The sequence below is a fragment of the Osmia lignaria genome, chromosome 7, assembly GCF_051020975.1.
Source record: "Osmia lignaria lignaria isolate PbOS001 chromosome 7, iyOsmLign1, whole genome shotgun sequence".
In the NCBI taxonomy this organism is placed as follows: domain Eukaryota; kingdom Metazoa; phylum Arthropoda; class Insecta; order Hymenoptera; family Megachilidae; genus Osmia; species Osmia lignaria.
The window spans coordinates 11,130,902-11,147,476 of record NC_135038.1 but is presented as its reverse complement, the minus strand read 5'-3'; the positions used below and the strand labels follow the sequence as shown (position 1 = coordinate 11,147,476).

Sequence of the window (16,575 nt, the reverse complement as noted above, 5' to 3'; positions counted from 1 at the left end):
CTGTTAAAATCATTTACATTTCTAATGCAACAATCATTTCTTTTTTTTTTTCTCGTTTGACGCCACTGAAACTTTGGTAGGTGAAGTAGGAATAACGAATGCATTGACTCAGCAAAATGGTCATCTATTTGTTGCTGCAACACTACTGTGTGATTAAACCACTGCACCTTTGATTGCGCCATACTGTAACGCACTTTTAAAATAGCATTTTAAAAGAGCGTCACAGTATTGGTCGCCAAGCACAAACACTTGGATTTGCTTTACATTTCACTGTACACGTTCTGTTTTTTTTTTTTTTTTTTTTTTTTCTTTTCTTCTATGCTTTTCAGATATTCATCACCAAACACTGTCCCTTCAGAGAAAACAATTCTGTCCCTTTTCACTGGGGAAAAAAAGCACAGAGGGCCATTTTAGGATGTTGTCCATTCACTTTCTTTAGTTCACTTTTCAGAACACGTCCGCACAATTCACTTATGTAAGTAATTATTATACATATATATATATCACACAGATAATTCTATAGATTCATAAAATGCAACTTTACAATTATCTAGACTTAATTATTGTATCAAATATAGTTCAACCAGATCTTTCATATTCCACCTTCATACTGATTAGTGATTATATTTCAATATAAAATGTTATCATAAAGATTAATCAAATTTAAAAGTAAAATATATATATGTATATATTTTTTTTTTTGAAAGATTTTCTTCTGAATATGAAAGAACTGCATATATACGCATAAGAATATGTAATTCTAGTATAAACTAAGTCTAAAATCCTTACAAATTACCTGTGATAATTAGGGAAACCTGATTAACTGTTTCCATCAAAACTTAATGAATTCTGAATTGCTTGGATCCTAAATTTTTAATGGTTGTTTAAATAAAGAAAAAAATTAAAAATAATTATTGGAAAAAGGTATAATAGGGAGTACTTTGATGTTTAACTTTTTCTACTATCACCATTATTGTTTCAACTTAATTTTTCTTCAAGCAATTCAGGCTCATAGAAATTTAATGTCTCTGATGCATATACAAGCTTGTGTGTTTAATATCTTCTCTTTCTACTATTTGCAATACTTATAACTCAAAAAAAGTTATTTACACAAGATTATTGTAATTTTAGAAAGTAGTACTATTAAGATTTTTTATAGTAATATAATAAAAATTTTTAGTTAACATAGCCTATAATTTGTATTCAAATTGTGTTGTGAATTTTCACAGCATTCCTTTTTTTAGTTCTAGTTTTTACTTTACTTTTATACTTTATTACCTATTAAAAAAAAATGTATAGTATCGTTTACTTGCATTTAAGTTTTCTTGATATTTTATTTTAGAATTCTAAACTTATTAGATTGAATTATTATTATTTTTTTTTCCTTTCATATTCGTTATTTGATACTGATAAGTTTACTATGTTTAGTCTTTGCTTCTGAAACAAAAAAATTATAGTACATATTATGCATCGCGTTACTTTAAAGGACCGTTTTACTTGTAGAAATCTTAAAATTATATTAAAATGAAATGTTTATATATGGAAACGAAGTAATATATAAAATATGATTCGTATCGTAAGCTTATTAAAATGCTACGTATGAAGCGTTCCTCTGGAAGCTGTAAATAATGTTTTTAATGTGATGATACTAAACACTCTAGTCAGTATATGCATGTATATGTTTAAACTGTTGATTATAATGAAAACTTAGGCGCTACCCCCCTTAACAACGACGATTACCAGGTGATCCTCTTTGAGTCCTTCTTCACTGAGGCTTGGGCAGGTTCGTTTTAATAATTCTGTAGAAAATGTACAAGGTGGAAACGCGTATAGAACTCCAGTTCCCTCTGTATCTTTATTAAGAAGCGAAATAACTCCAGCTGCTTCTTTTTGTTTCAAATACGATACCAAGTTTCGCAGTGGTCTAGTCTGTACGTTTGCATCATCCGTGGAAATAACGGTACTTGAACCGGCCAATCCTAAGAAAATAGCATGCGAACTAGAAGTTTGAATTCTTTTCGAAACGTCATCTAATTTTGGTTGATCTAAACGTAATCTTTGTGTAATTCTTAGCATGTGTTTGCCGTCTTCGTCTTTCATCAATGCTTCGATTATCTCAGTATCGCCGTCGGTTAAATGAAATTTAGCTGGAAATAGAGAATTCTTTAAGATTAATGCTCCCTGCCAAACGGCTATAGATTTTCTTGCAACTTCGGGCAGTGTTCTGGAAGTAGATAGCATTCCGCTACGAGTATTCTCGGAATCTGAATCCGAATCAATTTGTCTTCTCCGGGGAGACCTCGATCTTGATCTATCGACACCAGGTTCTCTTGACAAGGAACGACGTAAACCTCTTGGCGTCTCGTATTCTAATTCCGGAGGTGGTCTACGACTAGACCAATCAGTTTCATCTTTGATATAACTTTCGGGATAACTTCCACGATAACCTCCTCTTCCTCCACCCCTCCTCTCGTGCCACGGAGCAGATCCTCTACCTCTAAATCCTCTTGGCCCGTAACCGAAGTCACTGTCCGGTCCGTAAGGATCGTAAGAAGGTTCGTAATCTACCGGCCTCGGTCTAAACTCTCCACCTTCTTCTGGATACGGTCTTGGCTTAAATCCAAATCCAGGAGTAACATCGGCAAAATCTACTCTTAGTCTTCTGTCTGGACCGCCGAGAGGAAATCCTCTCATTTCTTTAACAGCCGCTTGAGCAGCATCGATTGAATCGTACAAGATGTAAGCGTTGCTATCGCCTTTTATATAATCGATCTTCTTTATTGCTCCAAATCGGTCGAATTCTCTTTCTAATTGCGGTACAGAGGTCCACGGTCCTAAACCACCGACCCAAATTCTCGTAGTAGGCGTAGCTTTTCCGTAACCGATTTTACATTGGAATTTTCCTATGTATTGCCCGGAGAGTTCAACTTTACATCTGTGCGCCATATCTAAAGTCTGAAATCTGACAAAAGCATAAGCATTGCCCGTTCCCGGCGGAGGTCTCTTAATGTCGATATCGTCGACGATTCCGTATTTACTAAAAATTCTCCTTAATTCTTCTTCCGTAATATTAATTTCCAAATTTCCTGCAAACAGAGTTCGAGTCGCGAGTGGATCATCTTCCGGGGACACGTGATGTAAATAATTGGGAAATTTATCTTTTTTATTTTCCACACGCTCGAATCCGTGGACCGGATGTCGAATCATCATGTGTCTTGGAGGACCGTAATGATGAGGTGGTCCAGGGTGAACATGAGGGGGTCCATGATGAATCGGAGGTCTAACAAACTCGTGATGAGGTGGAGGAATTGCTTCGCGTCTCATCTCTCTGTGCGGTGGAGGTAAACCAACTGGAGGTCCGTAAACTCTTTCGTATCTCTCTAAGGGCCTGTGTCTATCCGTCGGACCAGGACTTCTGGCATAATATCTTTCGTAATCAGGCGGTGTAATCGATCTTGGACGACGATAAGTATCGGGTCTCTCGTAGACAGGTTCAACGAGTGCCACCTTGTCGTACATAATGATTCTTGGTTTTGCATGTTTCGCATCTCTGGCATCCTCTGAACTTCTAAAGCAAACATATGCAACACGTTCGTCTAATTCGTGAGAAATTCTAATAGAAAAATCTCCAAACTTTTTGTACTCTCTATACAGAGTATCTTTAATCACTTCGTCGCTTGCTTTCGGATGAATTGAACTGATACAAAGAACTTTGTAACTATACGGACGTTCTGGAGGCAATTCTCTAGGTGCTCTTAAGTAATCATCCCTATGAGAACTTGATTCTACGTATCGAGCATGAGAAGAGGCACGTGTCGGGGGACTGGGACTTCTGGCACCTCTACTACTACGACGACGAATTCTTTCAGGAGTTATTCGTTCATCACTAGAATCATCGTATCTGTAAATCAATGGAACAACTTTTAACGATACTAAGATACATCTCTGTTATCAAAAGGGATTAGAAATTTGAACAATCACAAAATATATATCTACTTATCATTGCCCTTTTCAATTCCTAAGAAATGAAATAAATTATATTTAATAATTTCACTAAAAGTATAAATATACTTTATTTAAAATTCTTTTCTAAATAAATCAATCTAAATGAATAAATACTAAAGGGATCTTACCGTCCCATAGATGACCTGCTCCGTTTGACGCGAGGAGGTGGAGTGTCTCGGCTGGAGCTTCTTTTCATATTGTTGCGGATTTTAACCGTGATCTTATGTCGATCGTCACGCGGAATCCCAATCATCAACGCTGTTTAACACGGCAAAGCCGAACGAATGACGAAGAAAGAAACAAAAGAACAATAATTATACGAAGATTATTCAGACCAAATCAACCCGTCATTTACGGAGTCTTTATCCTTTTCAACGAGCACAAAATGGCGGCTTTCCTCTCCCTTTACTTCACTTCCGGAACTTCCTTCCAAGCTAAAAGGTACTTCTACAAAAATCGAATTAACCGTCTTACTTCCACATTTTCTGCAACTTTTTATTTTTAATATGATTTAATCTTTCAAAATTATCTTCTTATAATTACTTTATATGTATATATAATATTATTATTTGCATTTGCAAGCTATTGATTCGCAAATTGATGTGAAAGTACGTTACTATTGACAAGACGATGCAAGACGAGAAGACCCGTTCAATGATATTTACCGAAGAAGTTGGTACGTGACTGTGTTCGCTAGAGGGCGATCTAAACATTGCAGTGTGGCGCCACACCCAATGCTGTCAACAACGCTACAAGGTAAGAGGAAAATTCTTTTCTTATTTATTTATTTACTCATTCCATTGTCTAGCGTTATAAATAATATGTCTAAATTCCTTTAATTCCTCCCTGCGTCTAAGGCAGTAATTTGTTAGAAAAGCATTACTGATATATTAGTTATATAGGTATACTAGTTTTACTAGATCCTTCTTTCGCGATATTTTAAAAAGCCCACCACAACTTATATAGAGGGAGTGGTATATAAAATTTCATTGGTTTTTTATAAATACGCAGTAGTTAATTTTATTTGTATAATTATATTACAGAATGACACAATTAGTAAAAAAAAATAATAAAATTAACAAGCAGTATCGATGTATATAAATGTTACGAAATACGAGGAATGTTCAAACTTTTAATGCAAAATAATATCTTTCTGAGAACAATATCTTTTTGGCATTCTTCTTATATCTAAAAATACTTATATAATTAATTATGATAGATTATTCTTTGCTTTTTCTGCATATTTTTTGGCTTTTCTTTCAAATTCTTGCTTATTATATATGTACTCTTGTGCTATATCTGCCATCAAAGGATCGGCAGGGTTTGGATTTCCTAGTAAACATTGTACAGCATCCAAAAGATTTTTTAAGCTGACAGTTGGTTTCCAACTGCCTTTAGGTGGCATGTTTAACAGATCCATACAAATACGACCTTTGTTGTCAATATTTGGGTGATAAATAGGTGTTTGAAAAGTAATCCGTGGAGGTTCAAACGGATACCTTTCAGAGATATTAATTTCTAATTGAAAAATACACCCGTTATAAGGGCTTCCATGTGGTCCAATAATTGTTGCCACAAAGTTTTCAAGATTATCAGATTTTGGATAACAACTGATTCCTTCTGTAGGATACCGAGCAAACCGTTCAAGTTCACGTTTTAATCTCAAAGACCTTTGCATTGTCACCTTAAATGCAAAGAAAAACGAATTACTTTTATTAACTTTTATTAAATGTAATATCACTTGTATCTTTTAGTTAATATTTTTTTGTTTTTTATGTACATACAATATATACTTTGTTTACATAGCTTACCTATTCAAATCAAATTCTAACTTTATATTTCAGTTTCAATTTTGATGATAATTGTAAATTCGTTTGATTTCACTTGTTATTTTATTGTAGTTCCTCTATTAATTTCATATATTGAATTACTTTTAAACAGTAGTGACATACAATTTTAAATTTTAATCTGTGTTTAGAAAATAGCTAGAAAGGTATCTTTAACAGAAAACTATACAGTGCTAGAGAGAAGTGACCCCGCATCATCTACTTAAAAACAGCGGAAACAACTTGCCAACTTATCGACTAATTTTCCGGCAGTGGGTAAGTCACTAATAAACAAATTTTTGACTAGAAAAAAAAGATCTGAATATGGGGAATAAAATGAGGGAAATGAGAGTTTCTAAAAGAAAATGATACATTAACAAGAAATATTCTATTTGGCTGTAGGAAGAATTGTTAATAAAGATATAGATGGTAATTAAAGAGAATAATGAATGCTACACAAGATAGTTGCTCTCAATAAGGAGATGAGTAAACATCTCTTTAAAGATTTATCTCCTTCTTAAAAATACTCTCTCTATATATATGATAAATGCAATATATGTAAGATAAGTATGAGGATATCTGAGTTATACCGTCAATATAGAATAGTTGTTTTGCATATCAACATGCATTGATAATAAAGTATTGTTTACATCATTGTAAACAGATTAATATGGTGTAAATACCAGTATCTTTAAAAAAGAAAAGCCTGGTCCACATAATTATTTTTGAAACTGTTTATTTTTTTAAAAATGTTTTAAACACAGTTTATTTTGCTTTTAAAGATATTTAAAACAAAAGAAAAAAATATCTTAAACGACCTCGAGACGATCTTCATTACCATAGTCTAACTTCCCCCTTCAGATGTGATAAGTTTTGATACATTTTTTGTATGTTTACAAATGACAAAATAATCAAGAATATAAATATTATGAAATATTGTAGTTACAATTTTGTATCTAATATATTCGTAACAACTGTTTAATATATTATGTAATAAGTCCGAAGTACATTTGAACCTTTGAAAAATTATTAAATCAGGCTAGTGCATAATCTAGAAGCATTCTACTGGTTGTTTACATCATATCAATGAAGGTTTCATATCATTGTAAAGATAGAACAACAAGTTTCCCTAATTACAAGTTTGTTCCATTTTAGTTTCGTTTAGTTTTTAGTTTAGTTTCATTTTATGGAGTTGATCACGGTCACTCGTATCTCTGTTCCTTCGGCAAGAAACTTTACACAAGTTCTCGATTAGCAAAAAATTATTGCAACATATGTGTGTTTGTTAAAGGCGTTTGGCAAATGCGTGAACAGATGATTTACCGAAATAAGAGTAGATAAATATTAAATTTCCTTACGACACGTGTACTTTGAGTCGCGGAATTTATAAAAAAAAAGGCTCATATTGCAACAGAAATTTTATTCTCATAAAATGAGATGTAAAATGGTGCAAGTAAATTTTGATAAAAATATTTTTATTTTTAAAATTATAGAATATAGGGGGAGTATAGGAATGTAGGAGAGGATAAAACGTTTGGCGGTTGAAAGAATTTGTAGATGTAGTTAATAGATGCCGTCCGGCACTAGAGGAAAACCCCTTACATAATGTTTTCATTACACCATTGTTTGAAGAAAAAATGTTGCGAAGTTAGTGTGTAACACGGATATAGAACGTGTTTGGTCGGATTATATTCTAACAAGTGTTCTGAAAGAAATAGGAAAAAGAAAGGTTCGAAAGATTGTATGTTCCATATTATCGCTTTCACTAGTGAGATAAGCTAGTCGCGACTTTATATAGGAGAACGCAGCAGCGATTTCGCGTTAGTTGTTTCTTGAAACTCCGTCAGATCGAACAGCGTAAAGTTTACCATTCTAAAAAAATGGCTTCGAAAAGCCACTCGTTCGATTCTAATTGTATGACCCTAACGAGGTTCGTGCTCGCGGAACAACGAAAATTTCCAACAGCCACCGGAGATCTTAGCCAACTTTTGAACAGCATACAGACCGCTGTAAAGGCGGTCAGTTCAGCTGTTAGAAAAGCCGGCATTGCTAATATGTGAGTATTTAATTAACACCGCGGTTGTACTTCATAAAAATCAATTTGAAATGGTGGAAGCGTAACGAGCTTCTGCTCGTAGAGGTGTTCGATGTTATCGATATTCGTCGATAACGTTACCGACCGATTACGTTATCGACCTCTATAGTGGTAACCAATTTTACCGTAACGAATTCGAAGCGTAATCGTCAGTATTGATCGAAATTTAATCGGTGCAGGTACGGAATAGCAGGAAATACAAATGTTCAAGGCGAAGAGGTGAAGAAATTGGATGTTTTAAGCAATGAATTGTTCGTGAATATGTTGACGTCTTCGTTCACGACGTATCTCCTCGTGAGCGAAGAGAATACGAATGTGATCGAAGTGGAAACCGAGAAACGTGGAAAGTACATAGTCTGCTTTGATCCTTTGGACGGATCCTCCAACATCGATTGTTTGGTATCGATCGGTTCGATTTTTGGTATCTACAAGAAGCCAGATAATGTGAAAGATTCCATGGAATCGGTGGTCTTACAACCTGGTAAAAACTTGGTCGCAGCCGGATACGCGCTTTATGGTTCTGCAACAATGATAGTACTGTCGATCGGTCAAACCGTAAATGGTTTCACCTATGATCCCGCCATTGGAGAATTTATTTTAACCGATCAAAACATGCGTATTCCAAACAAAGGAGAAATATACAGGTAATAAATGATAAAATAATTTCATATATCATACGAAGAAAACATGTCTGATTTTTTTTTGGGGTGGGGGGAAATCATTTCAGTATTAACGAAGGCAACGAAAATGCTTGGAATCCAGCAATCAAAGAATATATACATTCAAAGAAGTATCCTAAAAGTGGAAAAGCGTATAGCGCGAGATACGTGGGTTCCATGGTAGCCGATGTGCACAGGACGATCAAATATGGCGGAATATTCCTGTACCCAGCAACCAAAAGTCATCCAACCGGCAAGGTACAATCGCTGTTTTATTTCTATCTTCTTTTCTTTGTCGTAACGATAAATGCATCGCTGTCGTTAGGAGAGGCTGCACGATATAAAGGGGTGTGCTATCGGTACAGTATCAGTGTGTCTTCTGACCTCTGATAAATAAGTTTTCGCGACTACGTTTAGATTCAGTGGCGGCTCGCGTACAGGCACTGTGGAACTGCAGCACCACCCCCTATTTCCACTTGATATTATCGATAACATTTAATATAATGAGTCTTTCTTTTTTATTCTTTCTTTATGCTTGTGCAATATGTAATCCTTAAGCTTAATGTTAGTAACCATCCCCCCAGTTTATGAAAAAAAAAATGTTAGGCCGCCACTGTTTAGATTACATTAACAACAACGGTACTCTCCTAATGTCAGATGATTTAATTACATACTTTCAGTTTTGGTCAACGTACCATGGCTCTCGTTACATCGCGGCGCGACCGTCCTCCCCTTCGCAGGAACTTGATATTTACTTAAAAAAGTAACAATGGTAATCGTTGTAAAATGTTTTTTGCAGCTTCGACTTCTGTACGAGTGTATACCAATGGCTTACATACTAGAAAAAGCCGGTGGTTTGGCATCGAACGGAGAGATTGATATTTTAAATGTCGTACCCGAGAAGATTCACCAGAGATCACCGATATTTTTGGGTTCGAAAGAAGACGTCGAGGAAGTTTTGCAATATGTTAAGAAGTACAAATCGTAGAGAGAAAGTTGAAAGAGTGAGTGAGACAGTTATGAATATCTTACAATTAAAATTTTTATAGTTTTATGAATGGGAATTGAAAATTTCATATTTTTCGTTTGATGTAAATAGTAGTATTATTGAAAGTTCGGTTTTTATTCACTTTAATTGGATTAAGTATTGAAAATCTGTGACGAACGGGTGGAGAACGCATTAGTATCTATATCCCTCGTTACTACCGGATCCTCCGGAAACGGGAGCCGCCCTTGAAGGGCCCGGGGCCGGGTACGTTGCCGTTCCTTCGTATCGTACCATTGGACGATATCCACCATCGTCGGCAATATAATCGACGATCTGCGTTCTACCGTCTGGCAATAACACGTGATAGGTTCCGGTCGCCTCGTTATCCTTTCGTGATTCGTGATGGCCAAAGTTTAGTCCGGCTATTGCGTCTTCGACTTCGTACGAGAATTCATAGTTCGCCGGGTCCTATTTAGAAAAAACGACACCTACATAGATTAGATTACGATACATAAAGTACAGATTCGTTTTTATTCAATTGACAAGTAAGTACCGATTTGACACAGGTCATAAAGATAAACGTACACACCAATTATTTACTGTTTTCATCACTTCGTGGAGAAGTTTGCCTTATTATCTTATCTGCATTATTTATTTATGGGAAAATTACTTACACCAGCCCATTCGTCCGGATGACCGGTGCCTCCGGATGCTGGACGCGCTCCAGTTCCGGTTGGTGGAAGGTAGGCAGGTCCTTGAGGTTTGCTCAAAATTCCTACCAACATCGTCGTTAATACGAGTGCCTATATAATAAAAAGAAATATTTGAAATATTTGAAATATTTGGAAACAGTAGAAAATGAGAGAATTTTACAAACTAAATGGAATAGGGTACAAACCTTTCGAATCATTAGCAGCTTGGCAGAATGTTCACTTGACCGAACTAAAATAGCATAACGTTACGAAGCCAATGGTTTTTATACCCTCTTCCAGGCAATGGAATGAAGATGGAACGACAGTTATTCGGGGGAACTTTAATACGGATCCATACCTATAATTATAGTTAATAATAAAACCGCATTGTCTTTTACCGACTGTACAGCAACGATCAATTTATTCGGTGACATTTCCTGAGTTACCGAAATCGTTTACGAAATTAATTAAGATTACTCGTGACGGAATATTAAATGTGTTTATTGTCATAAAAAAAAAAAAAAATTAGAAAACACATTTTATGAAAGAGAAAAAAATAATTATACTCGTTCGTTTATTTCTGCCTCAGTATCTTTTATATGTATATGTATACGCAATACAAGTTTTTGATTACCCGAACAATTTGTAGCGATATCAAATACTGTTTAACGGATCGGAACATCCTTCCGAGTACTATACATACATATAAAAGTGAAAACTGGCCCGCGAACGCGACTGACGACACTCTAACAATTCGTTCTAAAATCTTACACTTAAATATAATATAATAAATCACTTATACACTTAGGAGCATGTAAAAACTCTTCAGTTCGTTTGCTTGAAACGTGATAGCCTTTGTGCGTATTCGTGTAGAACCAAGTTGAGTAATCGCTTATGCTAAACTGCACGTGGTAACCGAAGAAAAATATAATTTCGTTCGAAGATTCAAACATCTATAATACTGTTGCGTTTCTTCTCGACGTCGGTGGCGTCTAAATCGTTTCCGAGACTTCCGACCCTTCCTCTGAGACCACTTCCAGGTCCGACCTGTCCCGTGGCTTTTAATTTCTCTTGCATTTGTGCGAGGATATCTTGCATTCTTCGTATCTGTGAACGGATCGATCGTGTTTACGCGGTGTTATCGATTTCTACCCGTCCCGAATAAGGGAAATTTCAAGAGTTCTTCATTAACTCGGGCCCTTTGCCTTACCTCTTCGTCCTTTTGCAACAAAAGTCTGTCCGTGTCGGATATGCTGTTTTCAAAATGTGGCCCCGAATCTCTCTTCAGTTTACTGCGAACGAAACGAAACGAAATGGAATTTTATTTATACACCGATATCTATTCGTCGCGAGGTTCGTCGATGAAAATTCAACATACTCCAAGGGTGGGGGAGGGGGAATAGAAAGAGGAAAGGGTTACCATATGGACGTACGTCTAGATAGAAATATACCTACTGATATGCAATACTTATTTACATGCGTAAATACCTCCGTTCCCGAATCGCTTGCTGTGAAATTTGTGAAATGCATTGTGCCCGGAAATTCTCGTAATGCACGTCTTGGGTCACGTCTTTTAGATCCTGCATGTGCGTCGATATCAGCATCGTCCTTAATTTCACGAAGTCGCTGTGCTTCGGGTTCTCCACTGTGCTCGATGAAAATTCGAAAGGTTTAATTAAAGTATACCAGACACGCACGACTCGCCCGTAGGATAATTACGCGTTAATCGTATTCTTCGTTAAATCTTCCGAAGAATGATATCTAGTTACCTTCTACCACTCCCCATGGGTATTGACGACCGCGGACCTTTTTTCCCGCCACTTCGAGCACCGTCGAACTGCCGACCACGGCAAAAGGAATGCACGCCTTCAGCTCTTTATCTTGTTGCTTGAATTCTTCGTCTTCGTCGCTGTCGCAGTCCGGAAACTGATATATCTGTACGTACAAAGCATCTTGTGTCCTTTCGCGTTTTCACTTTCTCGCACTATCTCTCTCTCTCCTTTCGAATAGTATCATTAAACGATTAGGAAATAACGAAGTAAAATGTTCGACGCTACCTGAATCTCGTGCTCCTCGATGTCAGCGAGAATTCTTTCTTTCAACTTTTTCACTTCGTACGTGGTCAGCGTGTCCGCTTTGGCGATCACGGGGACAACGTTCACTTTACGGTGTAATCGTTTCAGCACTTCCAAATCGATCTGTCTAAGTCTGTATGGAAAAGATAATTGTGTTAGAGCAACGGGAGCGATATTAAAAACTGATCGACCAAAGAAAAATTTCGATCAAGTTGTACCCGTGACCGTAAGGAGGTATGAAGTACAAACAGCAGTGTACTCGGTTATCCTGAATGTTCTTCCTGTTTAAACCACTCTCGTCCGTGAAATACTGTCGGAATTGTTCGTCGATGTACGCCGAGCATGCCTTCCAGGTATCCTCGCAGTTCACCGCGTCTCCGAATCCTAAATACAGATCCGTTTAGTCACCGGATAGATTCTTCAAAATAATTTTCGCCTAGTATTGACGAAATCGAAGGAAAATCGTACCAGGTGTATCGACGATAGTCAAACGTAACCTAACGCCGCGTTCTTCGATGTCCATCGTTTTCTTTTCAATCGTAGTCGTTTTCTCGACGCGTTCTGAAAGGAAACGAGCATCGATTCGCCGCTTTGTACACATACACGTGTATGTCGATATTACCAACCAGCTGCATCAGGAATTCGTCGATCTTTGTAAAGATCACCGAGGAACAGGCTGTTTATTAACGTAGATTTTCCAAGACCCATCTCGCCAAGCACCATCAGGGTGAACTCGAATCCTCTTTTAACCGATTTCCTGTGTACTTGTTCGGGCAATGTTGCGAACCCGATATAATCCCTGTCTTGATGAAATAAAACAAGACGTTATTAATTTTCTCCTCCGTCTCTCAAGATTTCTGCAGGATGTACCATGATAGGTGAAATTAATGAAAATCTTTTCTATAGGCTATTTGTTTTTAAAAAGAGCAACACCGATTGGGAGGGGGGGGGGGATAGTTTGTGCAGCAAGCTGATATTATGGTACACCCTGTATATTCTCTTATCACGATCTAAAATAAAAACAAGGGTTAAAATTAAACGCATACAAACGTACCACCGGACATGTTAGCCACGCGCGACGACACTTTGACAGTGTCAAAATAGAAACGTTAAACGGAGGATAGAATAATACTGGAGCACTGGATGAAACGTGAATGAGGGTAGATTGCTACTGTTTTGCCCCGTGAATTGCATTGCGCTGGCGCACCGTTGCCACCGATCAATAATACGCTCGCAACTTCACTTGCCTGTTCCGTTTCCTGTTCAGGGTGCAGAACACCTCTTTAACCCCTTAAACAGTGCGGTTCGTCGCTTCGTGTGCACTCAGCATTGGTACATTCGATTTTCGAGAATAGATTTCGAGGGAAATTCAAAAGATATATTTGATCTTCGATTTTGTTAGTAACATTTCTGTATTTTTGTGCTCAGGGATGTAGAATTACGTGCAACGTGCAATTAAAGGAAAAGTGTCCCAACTTCCTTCCATCCATTACTTTGTCTATATTTTTTTCTATACAAACACCGGAAGTTCAAGGTTAGGCTCTCCTTAGTTAGTAGAACAACGTCTGCCCAAGCGAGGACGTGTTAGCCAAGAGAATTCTACGTTGCATTCGACTCTAACCTATTACTACAAGCTCGTACACTTACTTCTACGTCGCCTTGTAGAATTACGATGTAGATTATTTCCATTCGCGTTTTTAGACATTTTGCGATGCGACGAACAGGAAATTGACGAATTAACTGCACCTGACGCGACACCCACATTGGTGTACTTCCGCTTAGGTACTGCGCAAACAGTGGTATCAGTAGATTGATACTGGTATCGCTAGATTGATAGATAATGGTCTCAGGAGCGGACCCAAAGATTTCGCTTAGGGAGGGTATACGTTTCAATACATATTTTCATAATTTCTTATTTAATAACAGCCTGAATGTCGGTATGTTAATTAATCAATGTAAACGACGTTTCGTGATTTCGGGCGAACTCGACGCGGCAGCCATTTCCAATGGGGTTAAGGATGTAATCGTAGAAATTGGTAGGAAAGAAGGATGGTCAACGGAACGCAGTCGATCACGTAATTATCGAGGAGGTCGTCAGACTAGGACGTTCTTCGAGTTCCGGCGCCACGCGGCGTGGCGTGAAATACGCTCAAAACGCTCACCTTTACACACGTATAACTTTCGAACCGATGGATTCCGTGCCTTAAAACTAGGATTTTTAGATTCTACTCGTTAAATACTTCAAGAATATAAAAAAAGGCCATCATTTTTGGGCCCCTGAGGTAAAATTCAGCCCTATTTCTTTTTAAATCAGTCAAAAGCAGCACAAAACTCAACAGTTATTATGGTAATTGTTTCACAAACTTGTATTCACTTCATGCACTTTGGTAAATAAATTATTTTAAAAAAGCAACTGAATTATTATTTAATTTTTCCAATTTCGTTTCTGAGTTATTTATTTAATGCCTGTAATTTCTTCTCTCAGCTATTTATAGAATTGACTTAAATTCTTCTATCATACTTAACTTCATTTCTCAGTTATTTATATATAAAACAACTGTTTGATCTTCAATAAATTACAAACATAATATACATGACAATCAAACTTAAATCAAAACACACTAATTACTTCTCAATATGAGAAGTTTGACCTAGACCGAGGTGCGACCTCCTCAATCTTATAGCGACCGCTGAGACGTGCGGATCAACCTATCGAAAATAAATAATTGCAAAGGGAATCTTTGGTCCATAAAGAGTCCACAAACACACATATACTTCTAATTTACCTTCGTTGTTTACTTGGATATACTTCCGAAAAGGACATACCTCCGATTTTTTTTATACTCTGGATTCTTACTTATTTTGACGTGCTGATTATGAATATGATAGTGAAAATTGGCGCAAATTTTATTGTAATGGTGGAAACCATGAGAAAATCATAAAAATTATAGTTTTGTCCATTTATTTCCGTAAATAATGGTAATTTTGAAAAATACTTTAAATAAAAGTTGTAGGTCTCATCGAAATACACATTTTATTTCCTATTGATTTTTGTTATAAATACAATAGTTTTTGAGAAAAACGATCAAAACTTCATATAATTCAGCCAACACAAATCAAGTTTTATTGTTAATTTCATTAGTTAATACTAGAAAGAGATACAGCAAAGCTCCTTCCTCGCCCACGAGTTTTTTGTATCATTGGATTTTTAACTTTCCACGCGTAGCGAGAGCCACTCTTTGCGGAAAGCTTCATCCCCAAAAAGAATAACCACCGACAAGATCCCCTCGAATCACTGAAGAGATAATAATAGCATCGACCAGATAATATATCATCTCACATCTCATGATACAGTTCAGCACCGACACTCTTCGTTGATAAACTCACTGATTCAGGTTCTGCTTCTTACTGCGGCCGGAATATATTCTAGAGAGAGTAAGAAAACGTCGAATTTTTGTCTTTAACACTCTCTCGTCGGTGGAATAACCTAACCTAAATGTAGATACTACGCCGGTAAAGTAGGGAGTGACATTCATGTGATAACAAATTCTTTTTCGAGTCGTCAAAAATCCTTCTCGCGATTCTAGGAAAATTCACCGCCCGCAATTCAACGTCAGCAATTCACCGCCACCTCAATTCATCGCGTCCGCAATTCACCGTCAGCAATTCAACGTCAGCAATTCACCGCCACCTCAATTCATCGCGTCCGCAATTCACCGCCAGCAATTAATCGCTGGCAGTTTACCGCCGCGTTATTTTATTGTATAAGCAATTTATAGCCTAAAAATGATTGTCGTAATGTAGCCGGCCGCCTTCCGGCGGCCGTAGATTTGTCCAGCCTAGCCTAACCTAACTAGAAATCTTAAATATAAATCAAATTTGTTTAATTAAAGAAGTTCAACAAAATTTCTTGAAAATGAATTTTATAAGGGACACCCTATACATACGGAAACCCGATTTCTAAATTTCATGTAAATCAGTGACCAGGGACATTCGGAACTATAGGCATTTCATAGAACTCCAAAAATATGCTTAAATAAAAAATAACTTTTTATGATTTGACCAAACACATCTCGGCAGTGAACTGCGGATGCGATGAATTGACGCGGCGGTGAATTGCTGGCGGTGAATTGCGGGCGGTGAATCGCGGGCGATCAATTTTCCGGATCCCCCTTCTCGCAATCATCATTTTTATTAAAAAAGAATCTACTTCAAAAATCTAAGCCAGTTTGGAG

The 16,575-nt window shown here is 36.9% G+C and overlaps 5 protein-coding genes across 8 annotated transcripts; 1 reads left to right on the top strand and 4 right to left on the bottom strand.

Moving 5' to 3' along the window:
• Positions 1-279: 279 nt before the first annotated feature.
• Positions 280-4,694, bottom strand: nito (RNA-binding protein spenito). Of its 2 annotated transcripts, XM_034335818.2 has the most exons (3): positions 4,549-4,694; positions 4,134-4,452; positions 280-3,901 (listed from the first exon to the last, which is right to left on the bottom strand). In XM_034335818.2, the coding sequence occupies exons 2-3, from the start codon at positions 4,256-4,258 to the stop codon at positions 1,708-1,710; spliced, it is 2,319 nt and encodes a 772-aa protein (XP_034191709.1). In that variant the 5' UTR covers positions 4,259-4,452; positions 4,549-4,694; the 3' UTR covers positions 280-1,707. The 2 variants fall into 2 exon arrangements, with proteins under 2 accessions (XP_034191709.1, XP_034191708.1); XM_034335817.2 differs by having other exon boundaries at positions 4,134-4,658.
• A 353-nt stretch (positions 4,695-5,047) lies between these two features.
• LOC117609485 (ubiquitin-conjugating enzyme E2 T) lies at positions 5,048-6,117 on the bottom strand. The gene is made up of 2 exons (XM_034335883.2): positions 5,817-6,117; positions 5,048-5,689 (listed from the first exon to the last, which is right to left on the bottom strand). The coding sequence occupies exon 2, from the start codon at positions 5,681-5,683 to the stop codon at positions 5,216-5,218; it is 468 nt and encodes a 155-aa protein (XP_034191774.1). The 5' UTR covers positions 5,684-5,689; positions 5,817-6,117; the 3' UTR covers positions 5,048-5,215.
• Positions 6,118-7,638: 1,521 nt separating this feature from the next.
• Positions 7,639-10,798, top strand: fbp (fructose-1,6-bisphosphatase). Its single transcript, XM_034335868.2, has 4 exons — positions 7,639-7,887; positions 8,106-8,570; positions 8,654-8,843; positions 9,385-10,798. Exons 1-4 carry the CDS (start codon positions 7,712-7,714, stop codon positions 9,571-9,573), a joined length of 1,020 nt encoding a protein of 339 aa, XP_034191759.1. The 5' UTR covers positions 7,639-7,711; the 3' UTR covers positions 9,574-10,798.
• LOC117609571 (pro-resilin) lies at positions 9,766-10,370 on the bottom strand. The gene is made up of 2 exons (XM_034336086.2): positions 10,248-10,370; positions 9,766-10,041 (listed from the first exon to the last, which is right to left on the bottom strand). Exons 1-2 carry the CDS (start codon positions 10,356-10,358, stop codon positions 9,766-9,768), a joined length of 387 nt encoding a protein of 128 aa, XP_034191977.2. The 5' UTR covers positions 10,359-10,370.
• Positions 10,765-14,342, bottom strand: Septin4 (septin 4). 3 transcript variants are annotated; one of them, XM_034335864.2, is made up of 9 exons: positions 13,395-14,342; positions 12,967-13,143; positions 12,809-12,901; positions 12,559-12,724; positions 12,323-12,473; positions 12,035-12,200; positions 11,742-11,910; positions 11,476-11,557; positions 10,765-11,372 (listed from the first exon to the last, which is right to left on the bottom strand). In XM_034335864.2, the coding sequence occupies exons 1-9, from the start codon at positions 13,402-13,404 to the stop codon at positions 11,211-11,213; spliced, it is 1,176 nt and encodes a 391-aa protein (XP_034191755.1). In that variant the 5' UTR covers positions 13,405-14,342; the 3' UTR covers positions 10,765-11,210. The 3 variants fall into 3 exon arrangements, with proteins under 3 accessions (XP_034191755.1, XP_034191753.1, XP_034191754.1); XM_034335862.2 differs by having other exon boundaries at positions 13,988-14,342; XM_034335863.2 differs by having other exon boundaries at positions 11,754-11,910; positions 13,988-14,342.
• Positions 14,343-16,575: the final 2,233 nt, after the last annotated feature.

What these genes read in the sequence shown, in the direction of transcription:
- nito (XM_034335818.2), bottom strand. Translation starts at nt 4,258, where the DNA reads ATGATTGGGATTCCGCGTGACGATCGACATAAGATCACGGTTAAAATC. An exon ending in AGCAGGTCATCTATGGGACG is followed by an intron (nt 3,902 to 4,133) that starts GTAAGATCCCTT and finishes ATTGATTTACAG; the next exon opens with ATACGATGATTCTAGTGATG.
- LOC117609571 (XM_034336086.2), bottom strand. Translation starts at nt 10,358, where the DNA reads ATGTTGGTAGGAATTTTGAGCAAACCTCAAGGACCTGCCTACCTTCCA. An exon ending in ATCCGGACGAATGGGCTGGT is followed by an intron (nt 10,042 to 10,247) that starts GTAAGTAATTTT and finishes TTTTCTAAATAG; the next exon opens with GACCCGGCGAACTATGAATT.
- fbp (XM_034335868.2), top strand. Translation starts at nt 7,712, where the DNA reads ATGGCTTCGAAAAGCCACTCGTTCGATTCTAATTGTATGACCCTAACG. An exon ending in AAAGCCGGCATTGCTAATAT is followed by an intron (nt 7,888 to 8,105) that starts GTGAGTATTTAA and finishes TAATCGGTGCAG; the next exon opens with GTACGGAATAGCAGGAAATA. An exon ending in AACAAAGGAGAAATATACAG is followed by an intron (nt 8,571 to 8,653) that starts GTAATAAATGAT and finishes AAATCATTTCAG; the next exon opens with TATTAACGAAGGCAACGAAA.
- LOC117609485 (XM_034335883.2), bottom strand. Translation starts at nt 5,683, where the DNA reads ATGCAAAGGTCTTTGAGATTAAAACGTGAACTTGAACGGTTTGCTCGG.
- Septin4 (XM_034335862.2), bottom strand. Translation starts at nt 14,045, where the DNA reads ATGTCTAAAAACGCGAATGGAAATAATCTACATCGTAATTCTACAAGG. An exon ending in TTCTACAAGGCGACGTAGAA is followed by an intron (nt 13,144 to 13,987) that starts GTAAGTGTACGA and finishes TATTTCATCAAG; the next exon opens with ACAGGGATTATATCGGGTTC. An exon ending in GAACGGAGGTATTTACGCAT is followed by an intron (nt 11,558 to 11,741) that starts GTAAATAAGTAT and finishes TTTCGTTCGCAG; the next exon opens with TAAACTGAAGAGAGATTCGG.